Below are 23,521 nucleotides of genomic sequence, written 5' to 3' on the forward strand. Positions count from 1 at the left end.
ACACCACTGCAGTAAAATAAGCTATCTAATTCAAATGATGGGTGTCTTAGAGTCACGAAATTTTTTCCTGAATTTATATCCCCCTAGCGTAAGTACCATCCTCCCTATAACTGCTGGCTCAATGCCATGCTATGACGTGGCTAGCAAGCAAAAAGCACTGAGCCAGCGGTCACTACGGAGGATGGTACTCAGGTTAATATCCCCCCATCTGCAATGAGGGGATCCTAAAAACTACAAATACGAATAGAACAAGCTCCATGATAAATGTATAAATGTACATCTGCTTGAAGATCAGTAATATCATGAACAGCCAGGCTTGGGATATACGTATGTGCAAGTAACAAGACCCAGTTGCAATGCAGATTGGTGGTACAGGCCGTATGTCTCTATTTGCTGGCTGTAATTGTGGCCAATTAAGGAAATGTGGCGGAACAAATTTCCTGTCTGCTTCAGAGATACATGTACATACATGTACAAGTCTCTTGCTGCTTTGGATTTCGTTGGAACTACTAGTAGTATTTTTACTGAAGGCAACATTGGGAGCACATTTTCAGGTGGGAAGAAAGACATTTATTATCAGATTATTCATATTACTTATTCTAAAAAGTATCAAATTATAATATGTTGTTGTATACTGTAATATGTCTCCTTTTCTAGTTTGTGTTTTGTGTGCACTGCATATGTTTTTTTCTTCTGTTTTCTATCATGCCTTAATTTGAATAAATGTCCCTCACAGACTGATTCATGCAAACTGTGACCCTGGAGCTTTAAAAACCAGGAATAATTATGAAACATATGTTTCTGGCATGAAAAGTTGTGACAAAATTTGCCAGCATAGCAGCATGCTCACAGTATATTCAGACTTGAATGTTCCCTTGCCATTACTGTATACAGCATCTAAACTGGGGCTAGAGCTGACTGAGGATGTTTTGGAACATGAAGTCCATCCTGGTCCTGATCGTTATTCTGACGTTGATGAGTGCAACTGCCATGGTAGGATCCCACTTATTTTGTACTCACAAGTAATGGGTTAACCTTGTAATTTCTACTTACAACAATGGGTTATAGTCGATGGCAACCATGCACAACTTGCCAAAAATCATGATAAAAATCCGAGACCAACAAAATTGCTTTTCTTCAAGACAAACATTATAATTTGAGAATGATCATGTGTCCAGTTATATTGTAGGTAATGCTATGTGTGGCAGTCATCCGTTTTCCTTGACCCTGATTTTTCATCATGTTCCACAGGGTGAGGTTGAGAAGCGATCCTGTCACTACGTTATAAACGAGTGTGTGACGCCTGACGGCCTGGACTGTGACAGCAGTCCCCAGGACCCCTGTCTGTGTAGAACGGAGACTATCTGTGTAAGTCACACTTTTAACCCTAAGGACTTCGCAGCTTTACGTGATGACTTATCTTCAAATGGATGGGAAGATGGATCATGATGTTTTCTGAATGCTGACTGTATTGAAGGGTTTGTGTTATAGAAATGGTCCTAGGAGTGTCAGAAATAATATCTACTGAGTTATCCCAAATCTTGTTAGTGTGAAATGTAGTCATGGAGCTAAGGGTTTTAGGGGAGTTAAGTGTTGCTGGGACATTGGTTAATCACAGTTTCTATATGGCTCTACGGAACTTCCAGGTAGATAATATCAGGAAAAGCCGATGATCCATATCTAAGCCTTCTTTCTGCACAACAAAAACTCTTAAAACACTGGCCTCATACTAGTCGCTATGGCATTTTGGCAATGCCTGAGGAGCAATGCCATTTTGTTGCTGTGCATTATGACATTAGCAGAGAAGAGCACAGCATTTGAAACCATTTGTTGTTTATCCTCAGGAGAATCCAGAATGCCCACCCGGGTCTACTTCGTGTATTGGGTGATGCTAATCCTCCAAGTAGTGCTGTGATGTAGTCATTGTCTTCTTTAACTGACTAGGCCACTGGTGGTGATTTTGTGAGGTCTAACATAGAAATCTTTGTAAGTTGAAACCCGTAGGCAATGTTTAAAAATGGAATATTCTAGATATTCCAAAAATAACATATGAGTGATATTTCCAAAAATGTTTGAGAATTAAGATGTTGCAAAGAAAACTTCTACACCGAGAGTAGACCTGCCTGGCAAGACCTATGCATGTCTGTAGCCGCCATGCATGAAACCTTGATACAATTGATTGATTGATTGATTGATTGAAATGGAAACTCAAACTGAAGATTGTGTATATGCAGAGAATGTTTTAAGATTCAAAGAAAATGCCTTTTGGAATGTATAACTTGCTACTACTCTTAAGTGCGTACCAAAGTAAGGTTCAAATAGTTTCCAGACAAAGTTATACCGCTAATATTGGATGCTGTTACAGTTTTTACAATCAATCACAAAAGCATCACAAGAAAGTATGTATGCACATCATGTTTATTCAATCAAATTGTTCAACAAAACACGTGTTGCAGCAATGTTGACTGTACAATGGTTTCTCCTCTAATTTAAGTTATTTGGTACAATCTAGTGGTTATGTACAAATCTAGTATATCAGGAAAGTTGCACTTTTTTCTCCACACTTCATCATGTAAAACAATGCTTGAGTTAAGACATCATTCAATAGTGCAGATTGACCAAAAAAAGTGTTATTGCTTTCAAAAATTGTATTCCATGTAGATTTCGTTGCTTTGCATAAGTTTTGTGACAGGAAGAAATGGCGTCGTGTGCACAGGCAATGATGTCTTTTTCCCAGGGTAGGCTAGGGAGCCATCCAGTCAGAGATACGATCTCCTGATCCCTCTTCTCCTATAGGGGGACAGTTGCGCTGATCGATATAGCTACCCTTGCTCATGTCGATGCCCTCCAATGCCAGGTCCCTAAGAATGCCTGCAGACTGCCCTGGGTCAACCCTGCGCTGGTAGATGGACAGGTTCTGTGAAGAAGCACAGAACACACATGTAACAACTGAGGCTTGTCTGCCTTAATAAGAACTGTGGTGCCTACTGAAAGGTGACAGTTGATACCGCACACAGCAGTGGACTTTGACTTTTCTTTAGTTCATTATGAATTGTAATTGATAGATATTAACATTAATGTGATGCCACGATTTCTATGTACTTGTTTTGTATTCTGTGACTCATTGACCTCCATGAAAAACGGCCGTTAGACCGAATTTTAGTTTTCAAAAAAATGAATGTTAGATTAGCAACATCAAAATGGATGACATGGTTGGCACTACCTTTCAACGCATACATAGTAGTCCTCTTACTAGTAGCCGTGGCGACTGTTGCAGGGCTTACTTTTACTTGCTGTCTTGTATATAAACCCGTACAGCCACGACTATCCCCTTAGCTGCATAGTATCAAATGACGTCGCTGGGGTTTACTACCTTGTCAAAGTTCCCAGCGTAACTGAACAGAACTTTGTTCCAACACAAAAGGTTAGTGCATGTTAACACAGCTAAACGTTCACTCGCTGACTCGAAAATGTGTCCAGTCGGAAAGGGAGTAGACATTTATACAGTAGACATTCGAGCTAGATTGTGACATTTGGCGTGTCCGTTCGACATTGGTTATTGGCCATTTACCTGGGCATTGAAGAGCCCGAAGAAATGCTTGCACCCAAAATGCACAAAGTAGCCACCCGAAGACTCGTCGTCTGGCTTCCAGGCCACAATGCGGTAACCCAGCTTCACGGGCAGCCAACTGTGAAGTACAGAATCACCAATATGAGCTCGGTATAAATTTGTAGAGCTTACAGCAAGCAAGCTTTGCGTGGAAGCTCTTGTTATCTTTCCTTCAGTCCAAGACCGCACTAAACTGAAGGAGTCTTCGTTAGCGCATAAATGTGGCAGTGATAGTGATAATGACATCAACCATTGCTCATGTCGTGGACGATCGTGTCGAATCGAAACTGTATGACTAGAGCTTCACACATCAGACACTAATGTACATGCGTTCTCAGGAGAATGAAATGTCAGGTGCATAGAAGTTTATTTACTCCACACATATATTGACAGTAATAGACTTGTTTTAGACTGTATTTGTAGTATTGTAAGTCCAGGAATAGTCATCACAATTAGTTTTATTTAATACGGCGTTCATTTGTTACCGGGTCCAGGGATTATTGTAACTCCAAGTTTTACAAAATCTGGGGGCCCGGTCGTACCCCAAAATAGCCCGGTAGCCGCACGGTGTTCCACAGGGGCACGTATAGGTCACGCCCGTAAGTGGGAAAAGACCGTAAACTACCTGGCGCCAGTGGCCCCTTTTCCGTAGCATTACCTGTAGTCCTCATGGACGACCTTCATGTCGGCCAGGTCGTCTCCGGGTCCGTTTTCCAAGTACAGGAAGTCCACGGTGTCGATGGGCTCACTGCCCCTGGACCCTGCCCTACGACCGTCATAGGTAAACTGTTGAGAGAAAAGAAGACCGGACGAGTCTTGTCAGCCTCGAAAAATCGGCGGGCAGGAAATGCCAGAAAAAGTCGATCTACAGGACAGCTTCCGTACATATACTACTGATAATTGGAGAACATTTCTCCTCCTCAAGCTATTTTCATCAACCACAAAGCTTGCTGAAAGTTGAGCCTACGTTGGTGTACTAAAGCTAACAACACTGGATTCCAGACTAGTGTTGGCGGCGATCTTTTCTTAAAAATTTTCAAAAATTGTTTGAGACAATTTCCAAGAAATGCCCTGCCGGACAAGTGAGTATCGAATTGTAAAGATCGCCAGAAGTCAACGTGATAAGAAAACTCGCCAAGCGAAAAAAGACTCTCCTCGTCTGAATAAATCGTCCTGCAAGAGATTGTGAAATGCAGGCTAGTGCAATGACATATAGGTTTGCGCGATAACCTTGTATGTGCCGTCTTTCTGAAGGGAGAAACTGGCCCTGCTACAGCTCACATCGCTGGTGAACAGGAAAGGGAAGCGGGTCGTCTCCAGCCACTCCCCAGACGCCCAGTCGGCCACGTCGAAACCCTTCACTGGAGGCAACTGTAGGAGGGTTATAATGGTTTATTGGTCAAAAATTACCTGTGCAATGGCAGCCAGTGCTGAATTGCTGCAGGGTTTATAATCACATAATACACAGCAGATACATATTTGCTCCCAAATTTGCACTTTGTGGAACTGTCGCAAGGATCTGGGTGGCTGCTATTTGACGCCAGCAAGTGACCTCAATACGACTTTCCCCAACCGAAGTCAAATACCCATTCACACCTGGGTGGAGTGAGGAAAGTCGTGCATGTAAAGTGCCTTTCCCAAGGGCACAACATCGGGGCATAGCATAACATCTTGCACATAGGGTTGCAAGAATAAAAAGAAAACCATGACGCTATTCAAATTGTGACACTGAAACTTTCTCTGTATTAAAAAAAAAGTTGGTTATTCACGCCCTTCTAACCTTTTTATTCTTCCTTAAACAAATGAAAGGTCCAAAGTGTCGTTTGGCAGTTTTCCGTAGTTTTTGTCACGGTCCAAATTTTGACAGCCACGTTATGGTAAATGTACGCGTTCTTTTCCATCTTCTAACGGCAATGATTAGAAATAAATTGGAAGCTTTAAGCGCGCGCAACTAGGTCTGAAAAATTCTAATCTAAAAAAAAATCAACAGACATTGAATTCATAAAGACATGGACATAGCTAAAAATCTTACATTGTCAGCTCAACAATCCTCTCACAGGTTGTGTACAGCTGACTTATTCATATGAAACGAAATTCTACCTAATATTTGAGGCATACTTACGTCAGGGCAAGCTCCCAAACCGAGGACAAACCCGTGTGTAGCCGGGACAGCCAGGGCCAGGACTGCGGACACAAACACCGCGGGCAACATCGTGCGATCCCGCCTAGCTTTCTACAGATGTACGGGAGCCACAAGCTTGTTGCTCGGTTGTCTGGTGGATGCACGCTCCTCAACTCTTTTATACCCTTCTTTTCAAACACACAATCTCCCCGAGCCCTCCCAAATGGATTAACTCGGATGAGCAGATTAATGTCATCAAAAGCTTGTCCACAAACCTAGCTGTATACGTGACAACAAAGTAGCCTCATTCATGGCTAGTATTATCAGAATCACTGAGTTTTGTATCAGTATATCCTCTGTATATCTGATATTTTGAGAACAGTTTGGGATGGCTTTGCTATGTGGCAACCTAGTCATAATATTTACTGGATAATCTTTGGGAATATTATTCAATACGGAGTTGTAAGTTTCCTGTATAGCAACCAACACTGTATCTGTGCCAGACTGCTATTGAATGCAGAGAAGCTAGGGTCTATGCTGCACAGTAACTAAGTTGGGTGTTAGACTTATAGACAATATTTTCTATATATTTGGTTGTATATTAATTGCTGTGAGAGATGCTTGGTGGCATTATTGCGACGACAATGCACTGTATTGCATTGTATATCTCCACCTAGGTTAGCATTCTTGTTGAAAACTATCAATGAATCGTCAACAAAGGTTAGACAGCCATGTAATAAGATACGCCAAATGACAGTTACTCAATTCAAGCAACTGGATAAACTTTAGAAACAGACGTACGTTTCAGACAGCATCCGCTGTCTTTCGTCCGTCAGTGACTAAAGGGAAGAACCGGTGAACCAGGCTTTGTACTAAAATTCAGAGTTTTTCTTTGACTTTGGTCAGACTTACATTTCACACTGGTGCTTCTATTCTATCTATAGCAAGTGTCTGTAACGTTATGTGTTAGGTTCACATTGTTAATATGCACAGTAGATATTAAACAGTAACCGATTGAGCTCTGTTTGTCTCTTGTAGAATAAAACTCAGAAACTGGTGTGAAATATATATCTTTTTTTATTCAAACGAAGATTTCTGTGATACGTGATATTGTTAAAATAAAACGCAATGTTGGGCTTATGCAGGGGTAATCTTTCTACTACTGAATTGACAAAAAAGTATTTTACAAAGTCGAAGTTTTAGTCAAAACGACGAAAGGTGACGCCTTGTCGACGTGACGTTCCCAGGGTAGTTCTCGTCCTCAGGGCAGTGCGGGGCATGTGTCGTCCTGTCTGACGTACTCCAGCTCGCTGACGTCGATGCCGTACCCTTCCAGCCGTCCCAGAATGCCATTCAGTCTCTCCTCGTCCATTTCGCGCTCTTTGCTGAAGATCCAAAGAATCTAGACAGAAAAGAATGAGACAAAATTTTGCTTTTGTGGTTGCGTTAAAACGATAATTTTCATAACATTGCTAATAGTTATAAACCATTCTCTGTACGCAGACATTCATGTAAGAAATGACACTCTCAACTGTGCTGTCATCGTCATTTTCATAGCAAAGGAATGCATTCCGATATCTTACTACAAAAGTATAAAACGGTACAGCTTGAGATCATAGAATGCTTATAATATATCGCTATTGTCGCTAATGTACCTGCATGTTTCCGATCCAGGCATCCATGCAAGTGTATCCCACAAAGTAACCGGTCTCCGGGTCGTGGTCTATCTCTAGAATCCAGTAGGGCATTTCTGGTAGGAAACTGTGGAGAAGACAAGGACAAAGATGTTTTCGCGTCGGGGTACAAAGAAATGCTGTATATACTGTGCCGAGAAGTCCGAGAATAATTGTGCTGAGCAGACGTATCGCCAGGTGGCGCACTCCACAGTAACATGCTCAGTGTTGCTGTTAACACGTTTTACATACATTTGGCTATATATTGGTCGATTCTTAATTTTCAACTACTAGTTGAAAATTAAGAATCGACCATACATAGCCAAATGTATGTGTCATGCCAATGGTTGAGCAACAGAATATGTTCAAACCGTGTTTCTATATCCAAGTCATATGCATATGACGTTGCATCACGTAAATGCCATGACGGGGCAAAGGGGAAAACAGCGCTATCTTTTGCTGGTTGGTATGTTGCTAAAGATACGTGGGGTTGTAAAGATAGGGCTTTGTCTAAAAGCGTCATATTTGCAATTAACACAAGCTTGCCTAACAAGCAAAGAACGTTCTGATTGTTGTTACCTGATATCGAAGTAAGGCACGTTGAACTTGGCGGGATCCTTGGGGTTGAACACGGCGTACAGAGGGGCGACATGGTCGATAGCCTGTCCATCTCTGATGCCGCCATATTTGAACTGATAACAGAAGGAGAACAACTCGTTAGTTTGAGAAATATCAATACAACATACAACAAGGTTCGTTCTTTATCTATAAAAAGTGTTTAGCGACCTGTCAAATGTTTGGTCAATCAGTGGAAAAGAGGTGTAATCCTGATTTCGTTGGTCTAAAGAAATCCTTGGTCTATAGTACTATACCCTTTCCCGACTTATATACAAGTCTGTTATGAAGACTGAAATGGGTGGATATCATATTCAAACTTTACATGACGTTACGTGACGCAATAGCAGGGTGTTTGACCCAGAAGTCCTGGGTTTGAACCCTCTGACATACCCTGACGTTTTTCCTTTGGGAAAGGCACTTGTACGAATTTCCTCACGTCCCTTAGGTGAAAACGAGTACCTAGCTTAGGTTAGGGAAGTCCCCCGGATATGTCGTGAAATGGAGGTCCACACCTTGAGCACTAAAAGAAGCAACCGCACTCATCTTTATCGAAAAGTGTAGGGGTCCTAACCGGTGTGATTGAATCAAATACATCCGTCCAGATAAGCAGCTTGTACTGTTCACTACAAATCTGGTGTGTTACGCCATGGGCGGTTTACCGGGCATGTAATATAAGAGTTACTTGACTTAGATCCTCCCGTGCCAAGTGGCACATCGGGCAGCAATCTTTTCCATTCTGTACGGTTTGGGCCAGGACTTCTGCTCTCCTCAGGGTAATCCCCAGTGGGTTACAAATATAAACAAACAAACTAACAAACTAACAAACTAACAAACTAACAAACTGACCTCAATCCTGCCGTCCTGTAGTCTGGTGTAAGTGTCAGTTCCACAGTCCACGTTCTCTTCCACGCTGCTGGGGAAGCGGGCGATCTCGATCCACGTGCCCAGCCACCTGTCTACAGCAAAGTTCTGTGCTGTAGGAACCTGGGGACAGAAACAAGTACCACATTGTAACCCGCCGATTCCATTGATATCTTACTCTTTGGTCTTCAATCTGTCCATAGGAAGAAAAAAAACGTAATCTACTCTTCTCGTATGTAGCATATATGATGTGGAAAAGCTACACACATGCACATGTTTATTCCATTTAAATTTTGTTTCTTTGATATATGTATTTTTTTTAAATTTCATAATGTGGACTTAACTCTTGAAAAGTAGACCACAGTGCAGACGTCTTGGTTAAAGCAATCAACCGTTGCCACACATGTAACGTTAGAATGTCTTTTGTCGCAAAACATCCATATTTGCCATTTAACATGTCATGTACAGATGTCATGCCATATTATTTGCCATATAACATGTACAGAACTGAGTTCGGTCAACATGATGATTATAACTTTCTCAAAACTGCTTTCACTCAAATGTTATACGTTAGTGCTTGAATGAGAATTGTCTCATACTATAAAGATTCGTAAGCCTTTTTAATATGAACATTTGTATACAGTACTTACATTTGGACACCCTCCCCAACCGTAGACCTGTCCCTGTACCGCCGGGACAGACAGCGCCAGGACGGCGGACACAACAACAGCCAGCAGCATCGTGCGGTAACTTCACAGCAAGGAGAGTCGCTTGAGAACTGAATCTGTCCTCTGCAGTCGCGGATTTTATACCCTCAGTAACCCTGTGTACTCACATGTTGCGCCGCATGATTTATTGTTATCTGGAGGTCAATATTAGACTACTGTTTCGTAACGCTCTTACACAACGTGGTGACGTCATCATTGTGTCAGCCCTTTCGGACGTTGACCCAGTTAAATGGGAGTTGAGGGACAACTTTAATAACGGTTTCTTTGCCCTATACTTCACCTAAACAGAACAATAGAGCCTTACCTTTAGTTGGAACGTTACACTTAGGAATACAATAGATTGTCATGTCTTCCTGTTACGTACTGCCAGTCAAAACTGCTCAAGAAGACCACACAATGGGCCGATAAAATCTGGTCTATGTAGACAGGTGGTCACTGTACTAGACAGGATTCTCGATGCTTGTGTCAATTGGGAAAAGTTTCTTAGGGACCACCAAAAACGAGTCACATTGGTCAGGTCGTCCTTTGATATGGCTACTTGTATAGTTGACTATGATTGATATCAAAACTCATCCAAGCACCATCTGGCGGCAACAAACTTCCAATCGTCCTGGAGAAGGATGACTGTAGATGGATGGCGACTCTAATTCCAATCTATAACTAACAGTTCAGGACTACAAGTGTCTCGGAGAACAACGGCCGCTTTCTACAACTCTGCGGCGTCAGTGTGGCTTTTAGACGTACTGGTATTTTGTGGGTACAGTGTATGTACAAAGACAATATTTATTGTTTTTCCACCGGTAGAAGACAGTTTATGTAGAAAGACAATATTGTTTTTCCACCGATAGTAAGATATTAGTTAGATACCAACAAACTCACATGTTTCCCCGCATGGGCGTTTATCAGTTTTGTTGACTTCAGACCGGAGTTTGACCCACTTTGACCACCATATACATGTTTTAACCTCGAACTTTAGACAGTCCAATCAACAATTTGCTGGGAACGACTCAAGGTACAAATAGTTGAACAAGTATGCCTGTTGTATGCGCCATGCCCCCTAAAACGTGTGTGCGTGTGCGTGCGTGCGTGTATGCGTGTGTGCGTGCGTGCGTATGCGTGTGTGCGTGTGTGCGTGTGTGCGTGCGTGTGTGTGTGTGCGTGTGTGTGCGCGTGTGTGTGCGTGTGTGTGCGTGTGCATGTGTGCGTGTGTGCGCGCGTGAGCGTGCGTGTGTGTGTGTGTGTGTGTATATATGTGTGTGCGCGCGTGCGTGTGTACGTGTGCGTGTGCGTGCGTGTGTGTGTATATATATATATATATATATATATATATATATATATATGTGCGCGCGTGCGTGTGTGTGTGTGTCTTTATAGATACGTGGGTAGACGTAGAGTTTATAAATCAGAGAATACATCGTTAACATGATCCAAACAGATAACATGACTGTGCCTTAAACAAGGCAGCACAGAACACTGTGATGCGAGGTTGCTGTGTGTTTCATTTCCCTGGCAAAACCGGGCTGACAATGATGAACGAGGGGAAAGTGTCACCTCAGCCGACTTCACTCGCCCGACAGGGCATACTCACATCGGTTGGGTGATTCATTCTGAGTCTCTAACATGCATTCAGTAGTGTCAGTACTATATATTAGAATGGATGGCACTTTAGGAACAACCCCTTTCAACGAAATCTGACTTCTTTTTGTTAGTAGCAGAAATTCAAAGTATATTGTGTTGGCAACATACTCTAGACGTACGTATTTTCCTCAACAACTGACAAACATGACAACATAATGGACATGATACTAAGTAGTCATGATAGATTGGTGTATGGCCAGGGGGACCATAGGAACCACCGTAAACAACCCAGTATGGCTAAAGGGAGGGTCGCTGTCTCTCCATTCTTTAATTGGTAAATTTTAGGACGACGTACTGTCAAACAATTTAGCAAGCTGGCCTCCCACAGTTTAACGTCAGACACACATAACTCATACAAGGGGCCTAAAAAGTTATTACTTGACTTATGAATATTGTCTAGACGGCGATTTTGTACATGGATTATGTTTGACCACAGAAATGTGCTAAACCAGCACATAATCCAGTGACAGTGACGCACTAGTCTGCACACATCTCTGGCACGCCTGTATCCAGGTCACCATCCGCACACCTAGAGATGGCGCTATTTTAGGCCGCATGATTGGAATGCCTGTGATACATGCCACCTCTTAATGACTGCTCTGACCTCTGTCAATAAAGAACAAACGAGGGGCCACCAGAAACTTGGTGAACAGTGTATCATCTGTGAGAGGTCAATTACTGAAGGAGCACGCCCTTGGGTGGTCGACGCGTGAAAAGGGATGACCGTACCCGCGAGATCCGCCGCGTGACGGATGGAACTCTATTAATTCATTAAAACCCACTTCCAGTGGAATTGGCCACACGATAGATTAATGTATTGGAGGAAATTAACAAAAATTAAGCCGTGGATGATGACATGGTCTCTGTTATTAGATGTGAGTTCGGCTTTATTTGATTTAGTGAGCTGCCCTTCAAGATTTCACCTTTTGAAAAATGGTTTTAATAGAGTGAAAGTGATAGTTTGCCCATTTCAAGAAACACAGTTGATCTTTGAGGTCAAGTCCCGATTGAAAATTCAACTGATGACGCAAACGATATAAAGTAATTCAAGAAGCGTCGTACTCAGCAGTACAGTGCAATTTCATTTGCATACTTACGTATATAAATTGAACAGTTTATTAGTACAGTTAAAGTAATCAACTATACGCATTGAGTGGATTTGTTACCGTGCTACGCATGCCCGTAAATCTGCTAAGTATAGCCGTTAATTGCAAAAGTATACGCATAAAATTGCACTGCAGCCAGTAACTAAAATTGCTACAAGTATACTTTTACACCCCTATTTTACGTCTGCGATAGTCCATGCAGTGTAGGAAGGGAGTGTAACTCTGTAGCTGCAAACGGGCTTTCTAATGGTGATGAGAACATTCCTGACATACACAGCCTGGTGGACACAGGCCATCGCAGTGATGAGAGAGTTATGCTCATCAAGGGAATGCCCAGAGTGCATCGCTCCTGCCGACGTACTTTTATGATATCGCTGAGTTGACCATTGCGACAGTGCCCTGCCGTGCGTAGTGCATCCGTCTAGCGTTGGCACTACCTCAGTACGGTGAATGAGGGTGGCTGAAATCTTGGCAAGCACGACTGGGCGTGTGTGGAAGACTGTTGAACGTCGCTGAGTATACGGATTTATCTTTTCGTTGTCATGCCTGACAGTGCTGGGTGACAGTCGTCCATCTGAAGGCTCAAGAAGTCAATATAATCAGCCAGGCGTACTGTGTTGGTCCATGTTGGAAGGATGTAAAACCATCGGTACCGCTTGATACGGCCTTGCTAACGGTCTCGGGGACGACTGACTTACAGATAAAGACACCGCGTTAAGGCTTATTGGGCCCAGGCAAGCCGCCAACACCCCCAGCCAGCAAGGTTCCCGCCGTGAAAAATCACCATCTCTATTGACATGGAGGCTGCCCTGATATCTACTATGGATTGTGCGGGGGGAGACCAGAAGGGGAGCCCGTGGGCCCAGCCGCGGATGGCCCGGCCCAGGGAGGCGCCGCCCCGCTGGAGCGACTTCCAACGGGACCTGACCGAGGAACGGCGGCTGGCGGAGTACGACCATCGCCGCTGCAGGTACGTTAACATTAGGAACGTATGCAAATACCAAGCTTTTCATAATCAAACAAAAGGTTGTGTTTCGAATTCTTCATTAAGCTTCTAGGGACCCGATATTAGTATTCGATCACATCATATCTATATTCAGATAAAAAGCAGGTATTGTGAATTATGACACATAAAGCATGTGTAAGCACGAGCATTTTGAAATCAAAACTGACAGCACAGCTGCTAGCTTGATTGGTTTACGGTATATCACCGCACAACAAGCAAATTTAATCAGGCAGTCGACATTGACTTTGCACTGTGCATTTGTCAACCGCAGCACTTTTCATAAATCAAGGTAGAACGAAATTTTAATTTCTTATTTCGCGCCGTCAGTGTCAAGGCCAAATTTGTATCGACAGGATCGTCATCAATGTCAGCGGTCTGAAGTTGGAGACTCAGCCGGAGACATTGTCTCGATTCCCGGACACTCTTCTCGGAGACCCCGCCAGAAGACGACAGTACTACGACTCCGAGAGGAGGGAGTATTTCTTCGACAGACACCGGCCAAGCGCCGAGGCCATTCTCGCTTTTTACCAGACTGGCGGAAAGCTTCATAGGTACGTCTGTACCTTTCTCTGCTGTACCTTTCTCTGCTGTATATAAAACCTTCCTGTGTACAGATAGGTAACTACGTCAAAGATGTTTAGACCACTGAACAAGTAGTGTATACGGTGCGTTAAACTCATTATGTTAATTGATCCATATACTTGTACGTAGGCTAAATCATTTGTTTGTATCCACTTGTTAGCTTTGTTTTATTTTGTTTATATGTAAGGTCGTAGAAGACCTTACGAAAGTCGCTGTACTTTTGTTGTGTCAATTAAGATTTGGTAGAAAGAAACTGAGAGGGTAGAAACAGAGCGAAAATATAAAGATGTCGCAGTTATTTGTCTCCCCTTACTTGTTATCCGACATCACATCAAATGAAGCCAGACCAAATCAAATCACATTAACTCATTTCTGAATCAGTAGCCTGGAAACTCCAACCTCGCGCGAGGGGCGGAGAAAAACGACCAATTAATGATCCTGTCTGAGGGTTGATGAAAGCTTGTTTACTTTCTGACTACTGTTTGATAAATACCTTTCTGACACAACAAAATTACATAGATACACTATAGAGAGTTGATGAACAGCTATCTATGACTATATATGATGGGGTGAGCCTGAGTGTCATCCTGTGGAGGTAGAGCCTGGAACTTAACAGGATGACACGCAGGCTATGATGGGGTGGGATTCACTGCCATTCAGTATGTTGTATTCTCCAGTAAGGTCAATTATTCACTGCCCCCAAAGACATCAGTTACGAGGCTACTTAATCAGGTCTAAGACCCACCTAAGTAATAAATAACACTCATTCAGTAAACCTGTCAGCTGTAGGGTGGGCTATGTAAACTGTCGTTTTCCGAAATGATTCTTTTGATGAAATACTTAGACTAATTAATTAATCTTCTCTAGATCTCTTAACATACAAGGTTGATAAAAAGAGGAAACAAAAATAGCCCTCCTTTCTTTCTCTCCACACGACAATGTTACTCTATTCTACATAAATAGCTTCTCGCAGTTTATTGTCCTTAATCAGACGACACGGATCGATAAATCAGGTCAGCGGGACCGTAAAGTACGCGGAGATGAATCCGGAGTGCTGATGTTTTCCCGATTGGAAGCGATGGCAGTGGCAACCTACGTGTCGGGGTAATTGATTGGGTGGACAATGGATTTGAAGTTTCATTCAGGGTAGGGCGCGATGGAAGCATTATGGAAGTCCTGTTTTTTTTCTGTCGCTTTGCAAGATTCTTCAGTTGTAGATAGAGCTTGGAGAACTAGATAGTGCCGTTGTTCCCAAATATAGAATAGCTTATTATTGGTAGGGTTCCAACTGGTATGTGCTGTGTGTTGATATGAAGTACGGGGAACAAATTTAGTTTTGAGACGATCATTTTTGTGATCTATCCGATACGGATAGATCACAAAAATGATCCGTTGTGCCAATAGTATACAGTACAGACACACAGAATTATTACAAATATAAATCGTAAAACGTGATAACCGATAGAATATTACAGTTTTTAAAACTATGATTTTTTTCCCGCTCAGACCCAGTGAAGTTCCTCTCGACGTCTTCACAGACGAGCTCCGCTTCTTCCAGCTAGGTGATGACGTCATCGAGAAATACCGTAGGAAGGAAGGCTGTGGCGCGGCAAGCTCACAAATACTCACCCGGGACGACTGTTTCGGCAAACTCTGGCTCTTCCTAGAGATTCCCAATAGTTCTATCTGGTCTAAACTGTACGCCGTACTATGTGTCGGTTTCATTCTCCTGTCTATCTCAAGTTTATGTCTGGAGACGTTGCCGAGTTTCTCCGAGCGCGCTCAGAACCCCGAGGTTGAGTTCACGACGGAGTTCTTCTGGATAGAGACGGTGTGCGTGGCGTGGTTCACGTTAGAAGTGGTGCTGCGGTTCGTGGCGTGCCCCAGTAAGAAGAACTACTTCCGGAGCGTGCTGAACGTGTTCGACGTGCTCGCCATCGTGCCGTACTTCATCACGGTATCCGTGGTGCTGGCGAGTAACGGGGAGACCAGCGGACTGTAAGACTGCCTTCTTGTATATGTGTCTTACGTTTACTGTTAAATTTTTAAGCAGTGTCTTAGAAATGAGAGAAAGCCTTCAGTCTTTTCATTAGTTTTTTTAACCAAAAAAAGACATTTAGGGCTCAAGACTATGTGAAGGCAACGAAGTCGAAATTGGTTCTTACATTTTCTTTTTCATGTTCACGATGATCCAATAGCCTGTCATGTCCCCAAAAGACCTCAGTCGATTTTATTCTGTACCTAGAAAATGATGCTGTTCCAACAGGTACCGCAAGGCGTCGCTGACTCTGCGGCTGATGCGGCTGGTCCGCGTCCTTCGCATCTTCAAACTCTCCCGGTACTCGGAGGGTCTGAAGATGATGGGCAGCACCCTGGCAGGCAGCGGCAGTGACATCGGCATGCTGCTGGTCTTCATGGTCATCCTCGTCATCCTGTTCGCTTCAGCCATCTACTACGTGGAGCAGCTTCAGGTAAAACTGAGTAAAACACCCAACTAATGCATACTCCGCAAATGCTAAAAACTATTCCGTTGAATTCTACTTCCGCCGCGGCTTTGTCATGATCATAACTACAACAGCGGCGGAGAACCCATGAAACTGGACCATAGAACCTTCAACATCTAGCGTCACTCAGCATCAGTACCTATTTGCTTAGCTTCTTCCTAACCAGAAGTGGCTGGAAGGAGTAGAAATTGGTCAAATAGACAGATAACATGCCAGAGGAGTTTAGCCGGCCGGGAGTAGAGTACGGTTTGCCACCTCAGGAGCCTGGTTGGTGGAATACTTTGATGCCGTTTGAAAACGGTTTGATGAAGGCGACTACCGACAGGCTCCTGAGGTGGCAAACTGCACTCCCGGCCGGCTAAACTCCTCTGGCATGTTATCTGCCTATTTGGCCAGTTTCGTTCTTTCCCGCCATCTGATGGAGCCTGCTAGAGGCCATTGTGCTGTCTAAATGACGCTCTTATTCATCACAGCAGCAGGAAGACTCCGAGTCGCACTTCTCTAGCATCCCTGACGCCTTCTGGTGGGCCATCGTTACCATGGTAACGCTAGGGTACGGAGACACCTACCCACAGACAGGAGCAGGTGAGTCAGCACCGCCAACTTTCCTAAACAAAAAACAAACAAACAAACAAACACATCGGAACTTCTTCGTCATCATAGCAGGGGCTCTTATTGGATTTAAGGTCACTTAAATGTGCCAAATTCAGGGTTTCAGAGATGATCCAAAGATTACGTTGGATAAATGTCTATTTGTGAGCAATGATAACACGTGATTTGTGGGCTACTTTATTTTCAAGGAGTGTTAATCTGTTAATGCATTAGGTAAAGAGCTCTTCAGGAAAAGCAAGCAATCCTTGTCTTACTATTGCGTATGTTGCGCTACTAGTATGTAGATTGAACGGAAATGTGTTTGATCCCCAAATTCTGAGCGTCATACTGTATCGTCGCATCTTTGTTCTGATACCCTGTTGTGTTTGTGTGTAGGTAAGTTTGTCGGTTCGCTGTGTGCCCTGGCCGGAATCCTGACCATCTCCCTGCCCGTCCCCGTGATTGTCACGCAGTTCGACCGGCTGTACAACCAGAAAATAGAGAAGGACTGGGAAGAAAGTAGGAAGAAGGAGGCGACAGGAGACAACGAGGAAGTAGATTGATTAGGCCACGCCATGTAAATGTACATACTGAGAAGCATTGTAACATTTCTAAACACTCAGGCAAAACCATTCTGTGGACCAACCAACCATAAATCAGTGGTTAGGCCATGTTGATTTGACTATATGGATGACACCCCCAGGCTGGGAACCCCAAAACTGATGCGAGCGTGCGAAAAAAAACTTTGGCAAAAAAGTTGCCTTCATTATGAAATCTAAGTCGTCAGAAAGGTTGAACAACTGACTTAACACATGAAGTATGGTATACCGAAGAAAAGATTCTTCATTTTTGTTCTTTCACGTCTTTTTTTGATTTGAAATTGACTTTGGCATTCTACGACATTAGTATCTGTTTTCCAATTTTTGTTTTGCAATTTTCGACGCAGATGTGCTCTATTTGCAACTGCTTTGTGCAATTTACAGTACGATCGATTTTTTTTTGGGGGGGGGGCTTATGTCATCCATATAATCCAATCAACATAGCCTTACTTTGAAAACGAAGAATGAACAACAGCAACAACAATGCCATCGACACTATAGTGGGGCGATCACCATATAAGTCAGAAATATATATGCCCGCAAATGGTGCTAATCTAGTATTGTTGTGGTGTCTCACAATAGCCATCTCTACATCGCTGCTATAACAAGTAAAGTTGACGTACTGTCTTTCGCGAAAGAAGCTTAGTCTTGCGTACTTTGTTCAGCAATAAGCCATCCTATCTGTGTAACAGGTCATTAATGGGTATTCCCAGGGTATGTATAGCCTCTACCAGGCTCCACAGGGCGCTGAAAAATCGTAGACATTGGCCGAATAGACGGATAACATACCAGAGAAGTTAGAAGTTACAGTTTGCGACGTAGCTGACTCCCTTAGTATACTATTCACTCTATTTGTCCAATTTCTACTATTTTCCAGCCATCCGCGGGGCCTGGTAGAGGCTAGGGCATGTATTCGTGTTTAAAGAACGGAATACACTATTTGTGCCGCTGTTGAAATGCTTTCAGACATGTTAGAACAAATCACACACACAGTGACTTATCAAGCGATGAGAGTACATGTACAGTGAAGTAGAAATGAGAATATATTCATAACCTCATGATGTTTCTTATCATATTACAGCTTCCTATTATCGTACACTGAGTCTTTTAATTATCTCAGTCAATATCACAGTCAATTAGAAAAGTTCATGTGGAGAATATAAAACATCCAACGTTTCCAGTTACAAAGAAACAATTATACGTGAACATCCACTTGAGTGAAACTCTCCTTCCCCTCAGCAAAACACCACCTTTGTCCCAAGTTTACTCCTCTACGTGGAGCTCAGACAAAGTTTACAGTAAGCCCGCCGTTGCACTAAGACTATTTGCCGTTAGACACGCTCCAGTTGAATACAGTTCGTTTTTCCGAACACGGTGGGTTTGCTTTCATGAGTCGTCACAGTGGAACTACGTGAGGAGAGTGACAGCCTTCCCGCACCAAACATTACACTTGAACTAAACAATGCGCTCTCGAGCACGCACTGGTAGCAACCTTTCAGACAAAGTAATTACGATGGGATGTGTAAAAAGAGCAATGTTAAGTTGTCTATTTGCCAGGGGGTCGTTTGGTCGGCACCTGTTGTCGTTTGAAGTTCGCTGAAGTGTGAAGCCCGGTTTTCCCGCCCCCCTACAGACGACATTTAACAACTGAACTTGCTGATTGTAAACAAGTGAGATCGGATAAGTTTCCCCTCAAACTTTATACTGACTGCCCTGTGCGACAGTATACGTGTTTGGAATTAATACTGGATTTTTGAGTTGATGACTTCTGGGTGATTCCCGTCTAAATTACAGGTTATTAAGAGCAGTCGTTTGTGTAACGTTGATAGCGCAAGATTTGCTGTAAAATGATGAATTCGCAGCTGAAATTTAGATAGAGTTGACAAAGGTTTTGAGTTCCTTGTTTCATTTAATGTTTCTTCGTATTATTCTAACTTTCTTTGATATCAACAAACAGAAACCGGCGCTCCCTTCAACACAGAGACATATAGAAACACGCTACAAAAACATTCTGCTGTCAGTCGCTTTGTAGAATTGTTCTGTCAAACGACAACACCGAAAAAGTAAACTGACGAAATGAAAGAAAGGCTCTAGTTTATATGTCTCACAGAGCCCAGGTACCGCAAACACAGCCATTGACACCCATTAGATTAATTCACATTGTTTGGTGTGTATGCCGACCTGTCTTCCTGTTAGAAACAGTCGGACACAACTCTTTCTGTATCCGTGTGTATCCATGATACAAAACTACACTCTGACAGTTGATATTGCAAAAGAATTTTGTCTTGGAGAGTTAGAATTCGGCGCGCGTTTCTGACCAAGAACGTTGTGCCATTAGAATTCTGAGCATGTCGAGTTTATGTTTATTGTAAAGTCTCCGTAACGGATAGCACGCTTCCAGACCGGACAACTAAATACACCTGTAGAACGACATATTTCGTGTGCGGTCTCTGTAAACTATCACACTTCAACACCGTGCTTGGGGGTATTACATGTTTACCATAACTATAGCTTGGGGATATGCGCAGTAAAGTCCTAACGTGGAAGGGATGAGTAGTCTTAGTCCTTTCTTTGTGAGAGTTTTGATCCTATTCTGAGAGTTAATAAGGGGTCAGGAGTGTCAATCACACGCTGCTTAATTAGCCCTTGTCCCGTCGAACAAGCTGTCTTGTTGACGTTTTGTCAGAATGTCCCTCCGGCATCTTGGTTGCCAGTAGGGACGGGATATACAACCGGTGACAGCAGTGGAGCCGTGCAGAGGTGACTTGTCACTTGTTTATATGGACTCGCCTCTCCATGGAAGCATAAGGACGGGGGATTTGTTTAAGCACGTACTCTCAGCACCACCGGACTTATGTTCTAGTTTTGATAACACTGGCAAGGTGGGTGCCTTTCTGTCTCGAGAGGAATTTCTTGGACGCCGGCACGGGTGCCAACTGCCAGGAGATAGTTTTGGGGCGAATTCCTGCGCAGGAACATGTCTGATACAGATCACCAACTGGCGGGGACATTCTTTGGGCAAAACCTGGAGGATTTGGGTGTTGAGCTGGTGACACACGCATCGGCTACTCCGCTGTTTCTGTCCTCGTGAACTCGGGATGTCATTGCTACAGAGGAGTAAGGAGAGGGGGGACGTACGGAAGTCGCCCCGCGGGTTGTTGAGTGTCTGGGGCCCGTCGTCGTCTTTCCCCCCGCCCGCGCCCACGGCAGCACCGGCCCCGCAAACGGGACGGGAGAGAGCCGCTACCCTCCCGATGCAGGTCCGGGGACAGTCCCTACCCCTGCACACGGTGGAAGATGCACTTTTCCGGAAACACGTCAGTCTGTTGCCTGCTATCAGCTACAATCTTCCCGAATCAACAGGTATGAGGCGCGTCTTCCAACAAGCTAACAGACTTTCTGTTGTCGTGTTTACGATTCAACATGGGCGTTTCTGCCAGATATCTGTCTTCTGCTGTAACACCTGTACTTTTATTGTTTTGGCCTTTAGAGCATATTGAAGAAAATTCCCAATTAGTTTCATTTGTGCTTGATATGTTCCTCAAATGGGTCATACATCCACAATGATGAGAAACGACATCTGGAAAGCCACATTTGATTGATCACGACTGATGATCTTTGTAGATAATCAGGAATTCCTAAATGTTTCTCAAACGAGTAGTTAGGGTTCCGTTTTCATAGCTACAAACGCTAAAAACTTAAAATTGGCTTTTTTTTAAACAATATTATACCACATTTGATGCTAAACAAGAAGGAAACAGACCTAATGTAATATTAAATGAAAATCATAACATATGATACATGCGTCCTTCGAGAAAAAACACTTCCCCAGAAGATTATATGCTTAAGGCGTGCAGGTAAAGAACAAAGTGCGAAGAAAGCGATATCGCGTTAGTATATGCCGCGAAGTACTTTGCCCTCGCTGATAATGCTGAAAACTTTAGACGGGGCCCAAGATATTCTAGTTCTCCTGTATTGTAATTATAACTCCAGGCCAAATGGAGGGATCCATTTCTCTGTCGTTAAGTGCCGAAATTGTACGAGCTAAAAGCCTTGCCCCATAAACGAGTGTTCAAACGAGTAAAAGGGGTGCCATAGATGTTAAGTAAACGTTTCTAATGTATGGTGCTTTTTGTTGCGGTAAGAAACATTAAATCGTTAGAACATGTGTCATTGTGTCTCTATTTTCATATTTTCTCTGACAGTTCAGGCTAATAGAAAACATTTCCCAATACGTTTGGCTTGTCCGTGTTGTTGTGAGAAAGAAGCATATCAGGTGCCATAGCTTAAGCTTAATAAGAGACCATTTGTAGAACAATTTATGAAAGCATATGTTTTGACAATTTTCCCATCCAAGTTACAATATCATGTTCATTGTGGTTTCAATTCCTGACGTAACTACTAAAATGACTAACCCTTCTTCGACGCCTACGGTTCTATGTATGTATAATGTACGCAAAATTCATTTTGGTAATAGATACATGAAAAACAACATCTTCAAATTCTTGTCGCTTTGCAGGTAAGCCCGGTTATTATCCAAATGTCTGGGCTTCAATCCGCCTGCAGAAATCTAGCGACTACATCGTACAAGACTCATCCCAAGACGTCAGAAAGATCTCTCCTCGCGCGACGTCTCCTTTCTTAAGGAAGATTTACGCCAAGTCGGCGCCGCCTCAAGACACAAAGTTCGCCGCTCTGAGGACCTACACGCCCAGACGGGAGGGTACACGCACGGGTAGCATGTCTGTTGACAGGGAAATTAAGCGGGTTTTTCACAACTTCGACCTCAAAGATGTTGACGTGGACAACATAAAAGGTCTGAAAGACAGACTGGCCATCGAGCAGCGTCAACTAGTCCTACAAGCCCCTCCAAACGACGTGAGTGCGTCCAGAGGGACAAACAAGCCTCAGAAACCGAGACAGCCTGTTGTTCACCTTGCGGAGGAGGAGGAAACTGCAGAAATCAGACGAAACAATGTCAAGGTGGAGACTTGGCTGAAAAAACACTTCGACTACAACAAAGCATGGGACGATTTCAGCTTAATGTAAGCTTAATGTATATAGATAAGTCATATGTGTCCATAAGATAGATGAGATGCTCAGGAAAAAAGTTAAAAGACTAACTATGCCTTTGTATTAAAAATGGGTCGTTTTTTGTATGTGCCTAATCATAGTACCGAACCGACGAATGACGCAAATATATTTTTGTGTAAATACAATCTTGTAGAAAACCATTTCTAAGTATATAACATTACTTGTTGTTACATCTAATGTGACATCTAAGGCTAAGAAATGTTAACAGAGACAGAATTGTATGTACATGTAACGTATATGTATATATGGTGGTTCGTCCGTCACTTTTGACGAGGACCGCTGTCATCCATCATTTGGCTGTGTTGTATATATATGTATATGTATTTCCAACTCAAATAATGCTAGAAATAATAATGTTCCAAATGCTTCCGATCCCCCTTTTTCCTCCATTGAACATTATACTTGTCATAATAAATAATGAACATTTGATTGATGATACGATTGCTTTTGTTATTTCTATTCATCTAGGAGTGAATCAATGGTAAAAGTGACCTGTTCTCTATGACCATGCTGATTTTGAGAGTAGTGATAATGACGGCAAGATGAAATTTTCAGATCGGTACGGGCTAGCTTACCGCTACTATGATGGCAAGTAATGCAAGCCCAGATGCGTTTGGCGAACACAGAACGTTCTGCCTAACTAATCACTTCTCAAAAGCGACGTCTTGCGGTATTTCTTCAACGTGCTTCAATTGTTGCTATGGGGATGCGTTCGTGTATCACACCGCCTTTGATATTCAAATTTAATTGTAGAGTTCCCATTACATGATCTTACATGAATTTTTCTCA

The 23,521-nt window shown here is 43.1% G+C and overlaps 4 protein-coding genes across 5 annotated transcripts; 2 read left to right on the plus strand and 2 right to left on the minus strand.

Annotated features, from left to right (window-relative positions):
- Positions 1 to 2,413: 2,413 nt before the first annotated feature.
- On the minus strand, positions 2,414 to 5,920 carry LOC136446908 (apolipoprotein D-like). The gene is made up of 5 exons (XM_066445561.1): positions 5,733 to 5,920; positions 4,841 to 4,981; positions 4,269 to 4,396; positions 3,572 to 3,689; positions 2,414 to 2,917 (listed from the first exon to the last, which is right to left on the minus strand). Exons 1-5 carry the CDS (start codon positions 5,820 to 5,822, stop codon positions 2,744 to 2,746), a joined length of 651 nt encoding a protein of 216 aa, XP_066301658.1. The 5' UTR covers positions 5,823 to 5,920; the 3' UTR covers positions 2,414 to 2,743.
- Positions 5,921 to 6,791: 871 nt separating this feature from the next.
- Positions 6,792 to 9,778, minus strand: LOC136446909 (apolipoprotein D-like). The gene is made up of 5 exons (XM_066445562.1): positions 9,535 to 9,778; positions 8,870 to 9,007; positions 7,985 to 8,097; positions 7,388 to 7,493; positions 6,792 to 7,134 (listed from the first exon to the last, which is right to left on the minus strand). The coding sequence occupies exons 1-5, from the start codon at positions 9,622 to 9,624 to the stop codon at positions 6,994 to 6,996; spliced, it is 588 nt and encodes a 195-aa protein (XP_066301659.1). The 5' UTR covers positions 9,625 to 9,778; the 3' UTR covers positions 6,792 to 6,993.
- A 3,284-nt stretch (positions 9,779 to 13,062) lies between these two features.
- On the plus strand, positions 13,063 to 18,729 carry LOC136447560 (potassium voltage-gated channel subfamily A member 1-like). Of its 2 annotated transcripts, none has more exons than XM_066446556.1 (6): positions 13,063 to 13,326; positions 13,716 to 13,913; positions 15,451 to 15,942; positions 16,211 to 16,415; positions 16,922 to 17,033; positions 17,436 to 18,729. In XM_066446556.1, the coding sequence occupies exons 1-6, from the start codon at positions 13,154 to 13,156 to the stop codon at positions 17,600 to 17,602; spliced, it is 1,347 nt and encodes a 448-aa protein (XP_066302653.1). In that variant the 5' UTR covers positions 13,063 to 13,153; the 3' UTR covers positions 17,603 to 18,729. The 2 variants fall into 2 exon arrangements, with proteins under 2 accessions (XP_066302653.1, XP_066302654.1); XM_066446557.1 differs by having other exon boundaries at positions 16,925 to 17,033.
- A 1,323-nt stretch (positions 18,730 to 20,052) lies between these two features.
- Positions 20,053 to 23,170, plus strand: LOC136447413 (uncharacterized). The gene is made up of 2 exons (XM_066446325.1): positions 20,053 to 21,001; positions 22,158 to 23,170. Exons 1-2 carry the CDS (start codon positions 20,737 to 20,739, stop codon positions 22,685 to 22,687), a joined length of 795 nt encoding a protein of 264 aa, XP_066302422.1. The 5' UTR covers positions 20,053 to 20,736; the 3' UTR covers positions 22,688 to 23,170.
- Positions 23,171 to 23,521: the final 351 nt, after the last annotated feature.

The sequence above is a fragment of the Branchiostoma lanceolatum genome, chromosome 13, assembly GCF_035083965.1.
Source record: "Branchiostoma lanceolatum isolate klBraLanc5 chromosome 13, klBraLanc5.hap2, whole genome shotgun sequence".
Classification (NCBI taxonomy): Eukaryota; Metazoa; Chordata; class Leptocardii; order Amphioxiformes; family Branchiostomatidae; genus Branchiostoma; species Branchiostoma lanceolatum.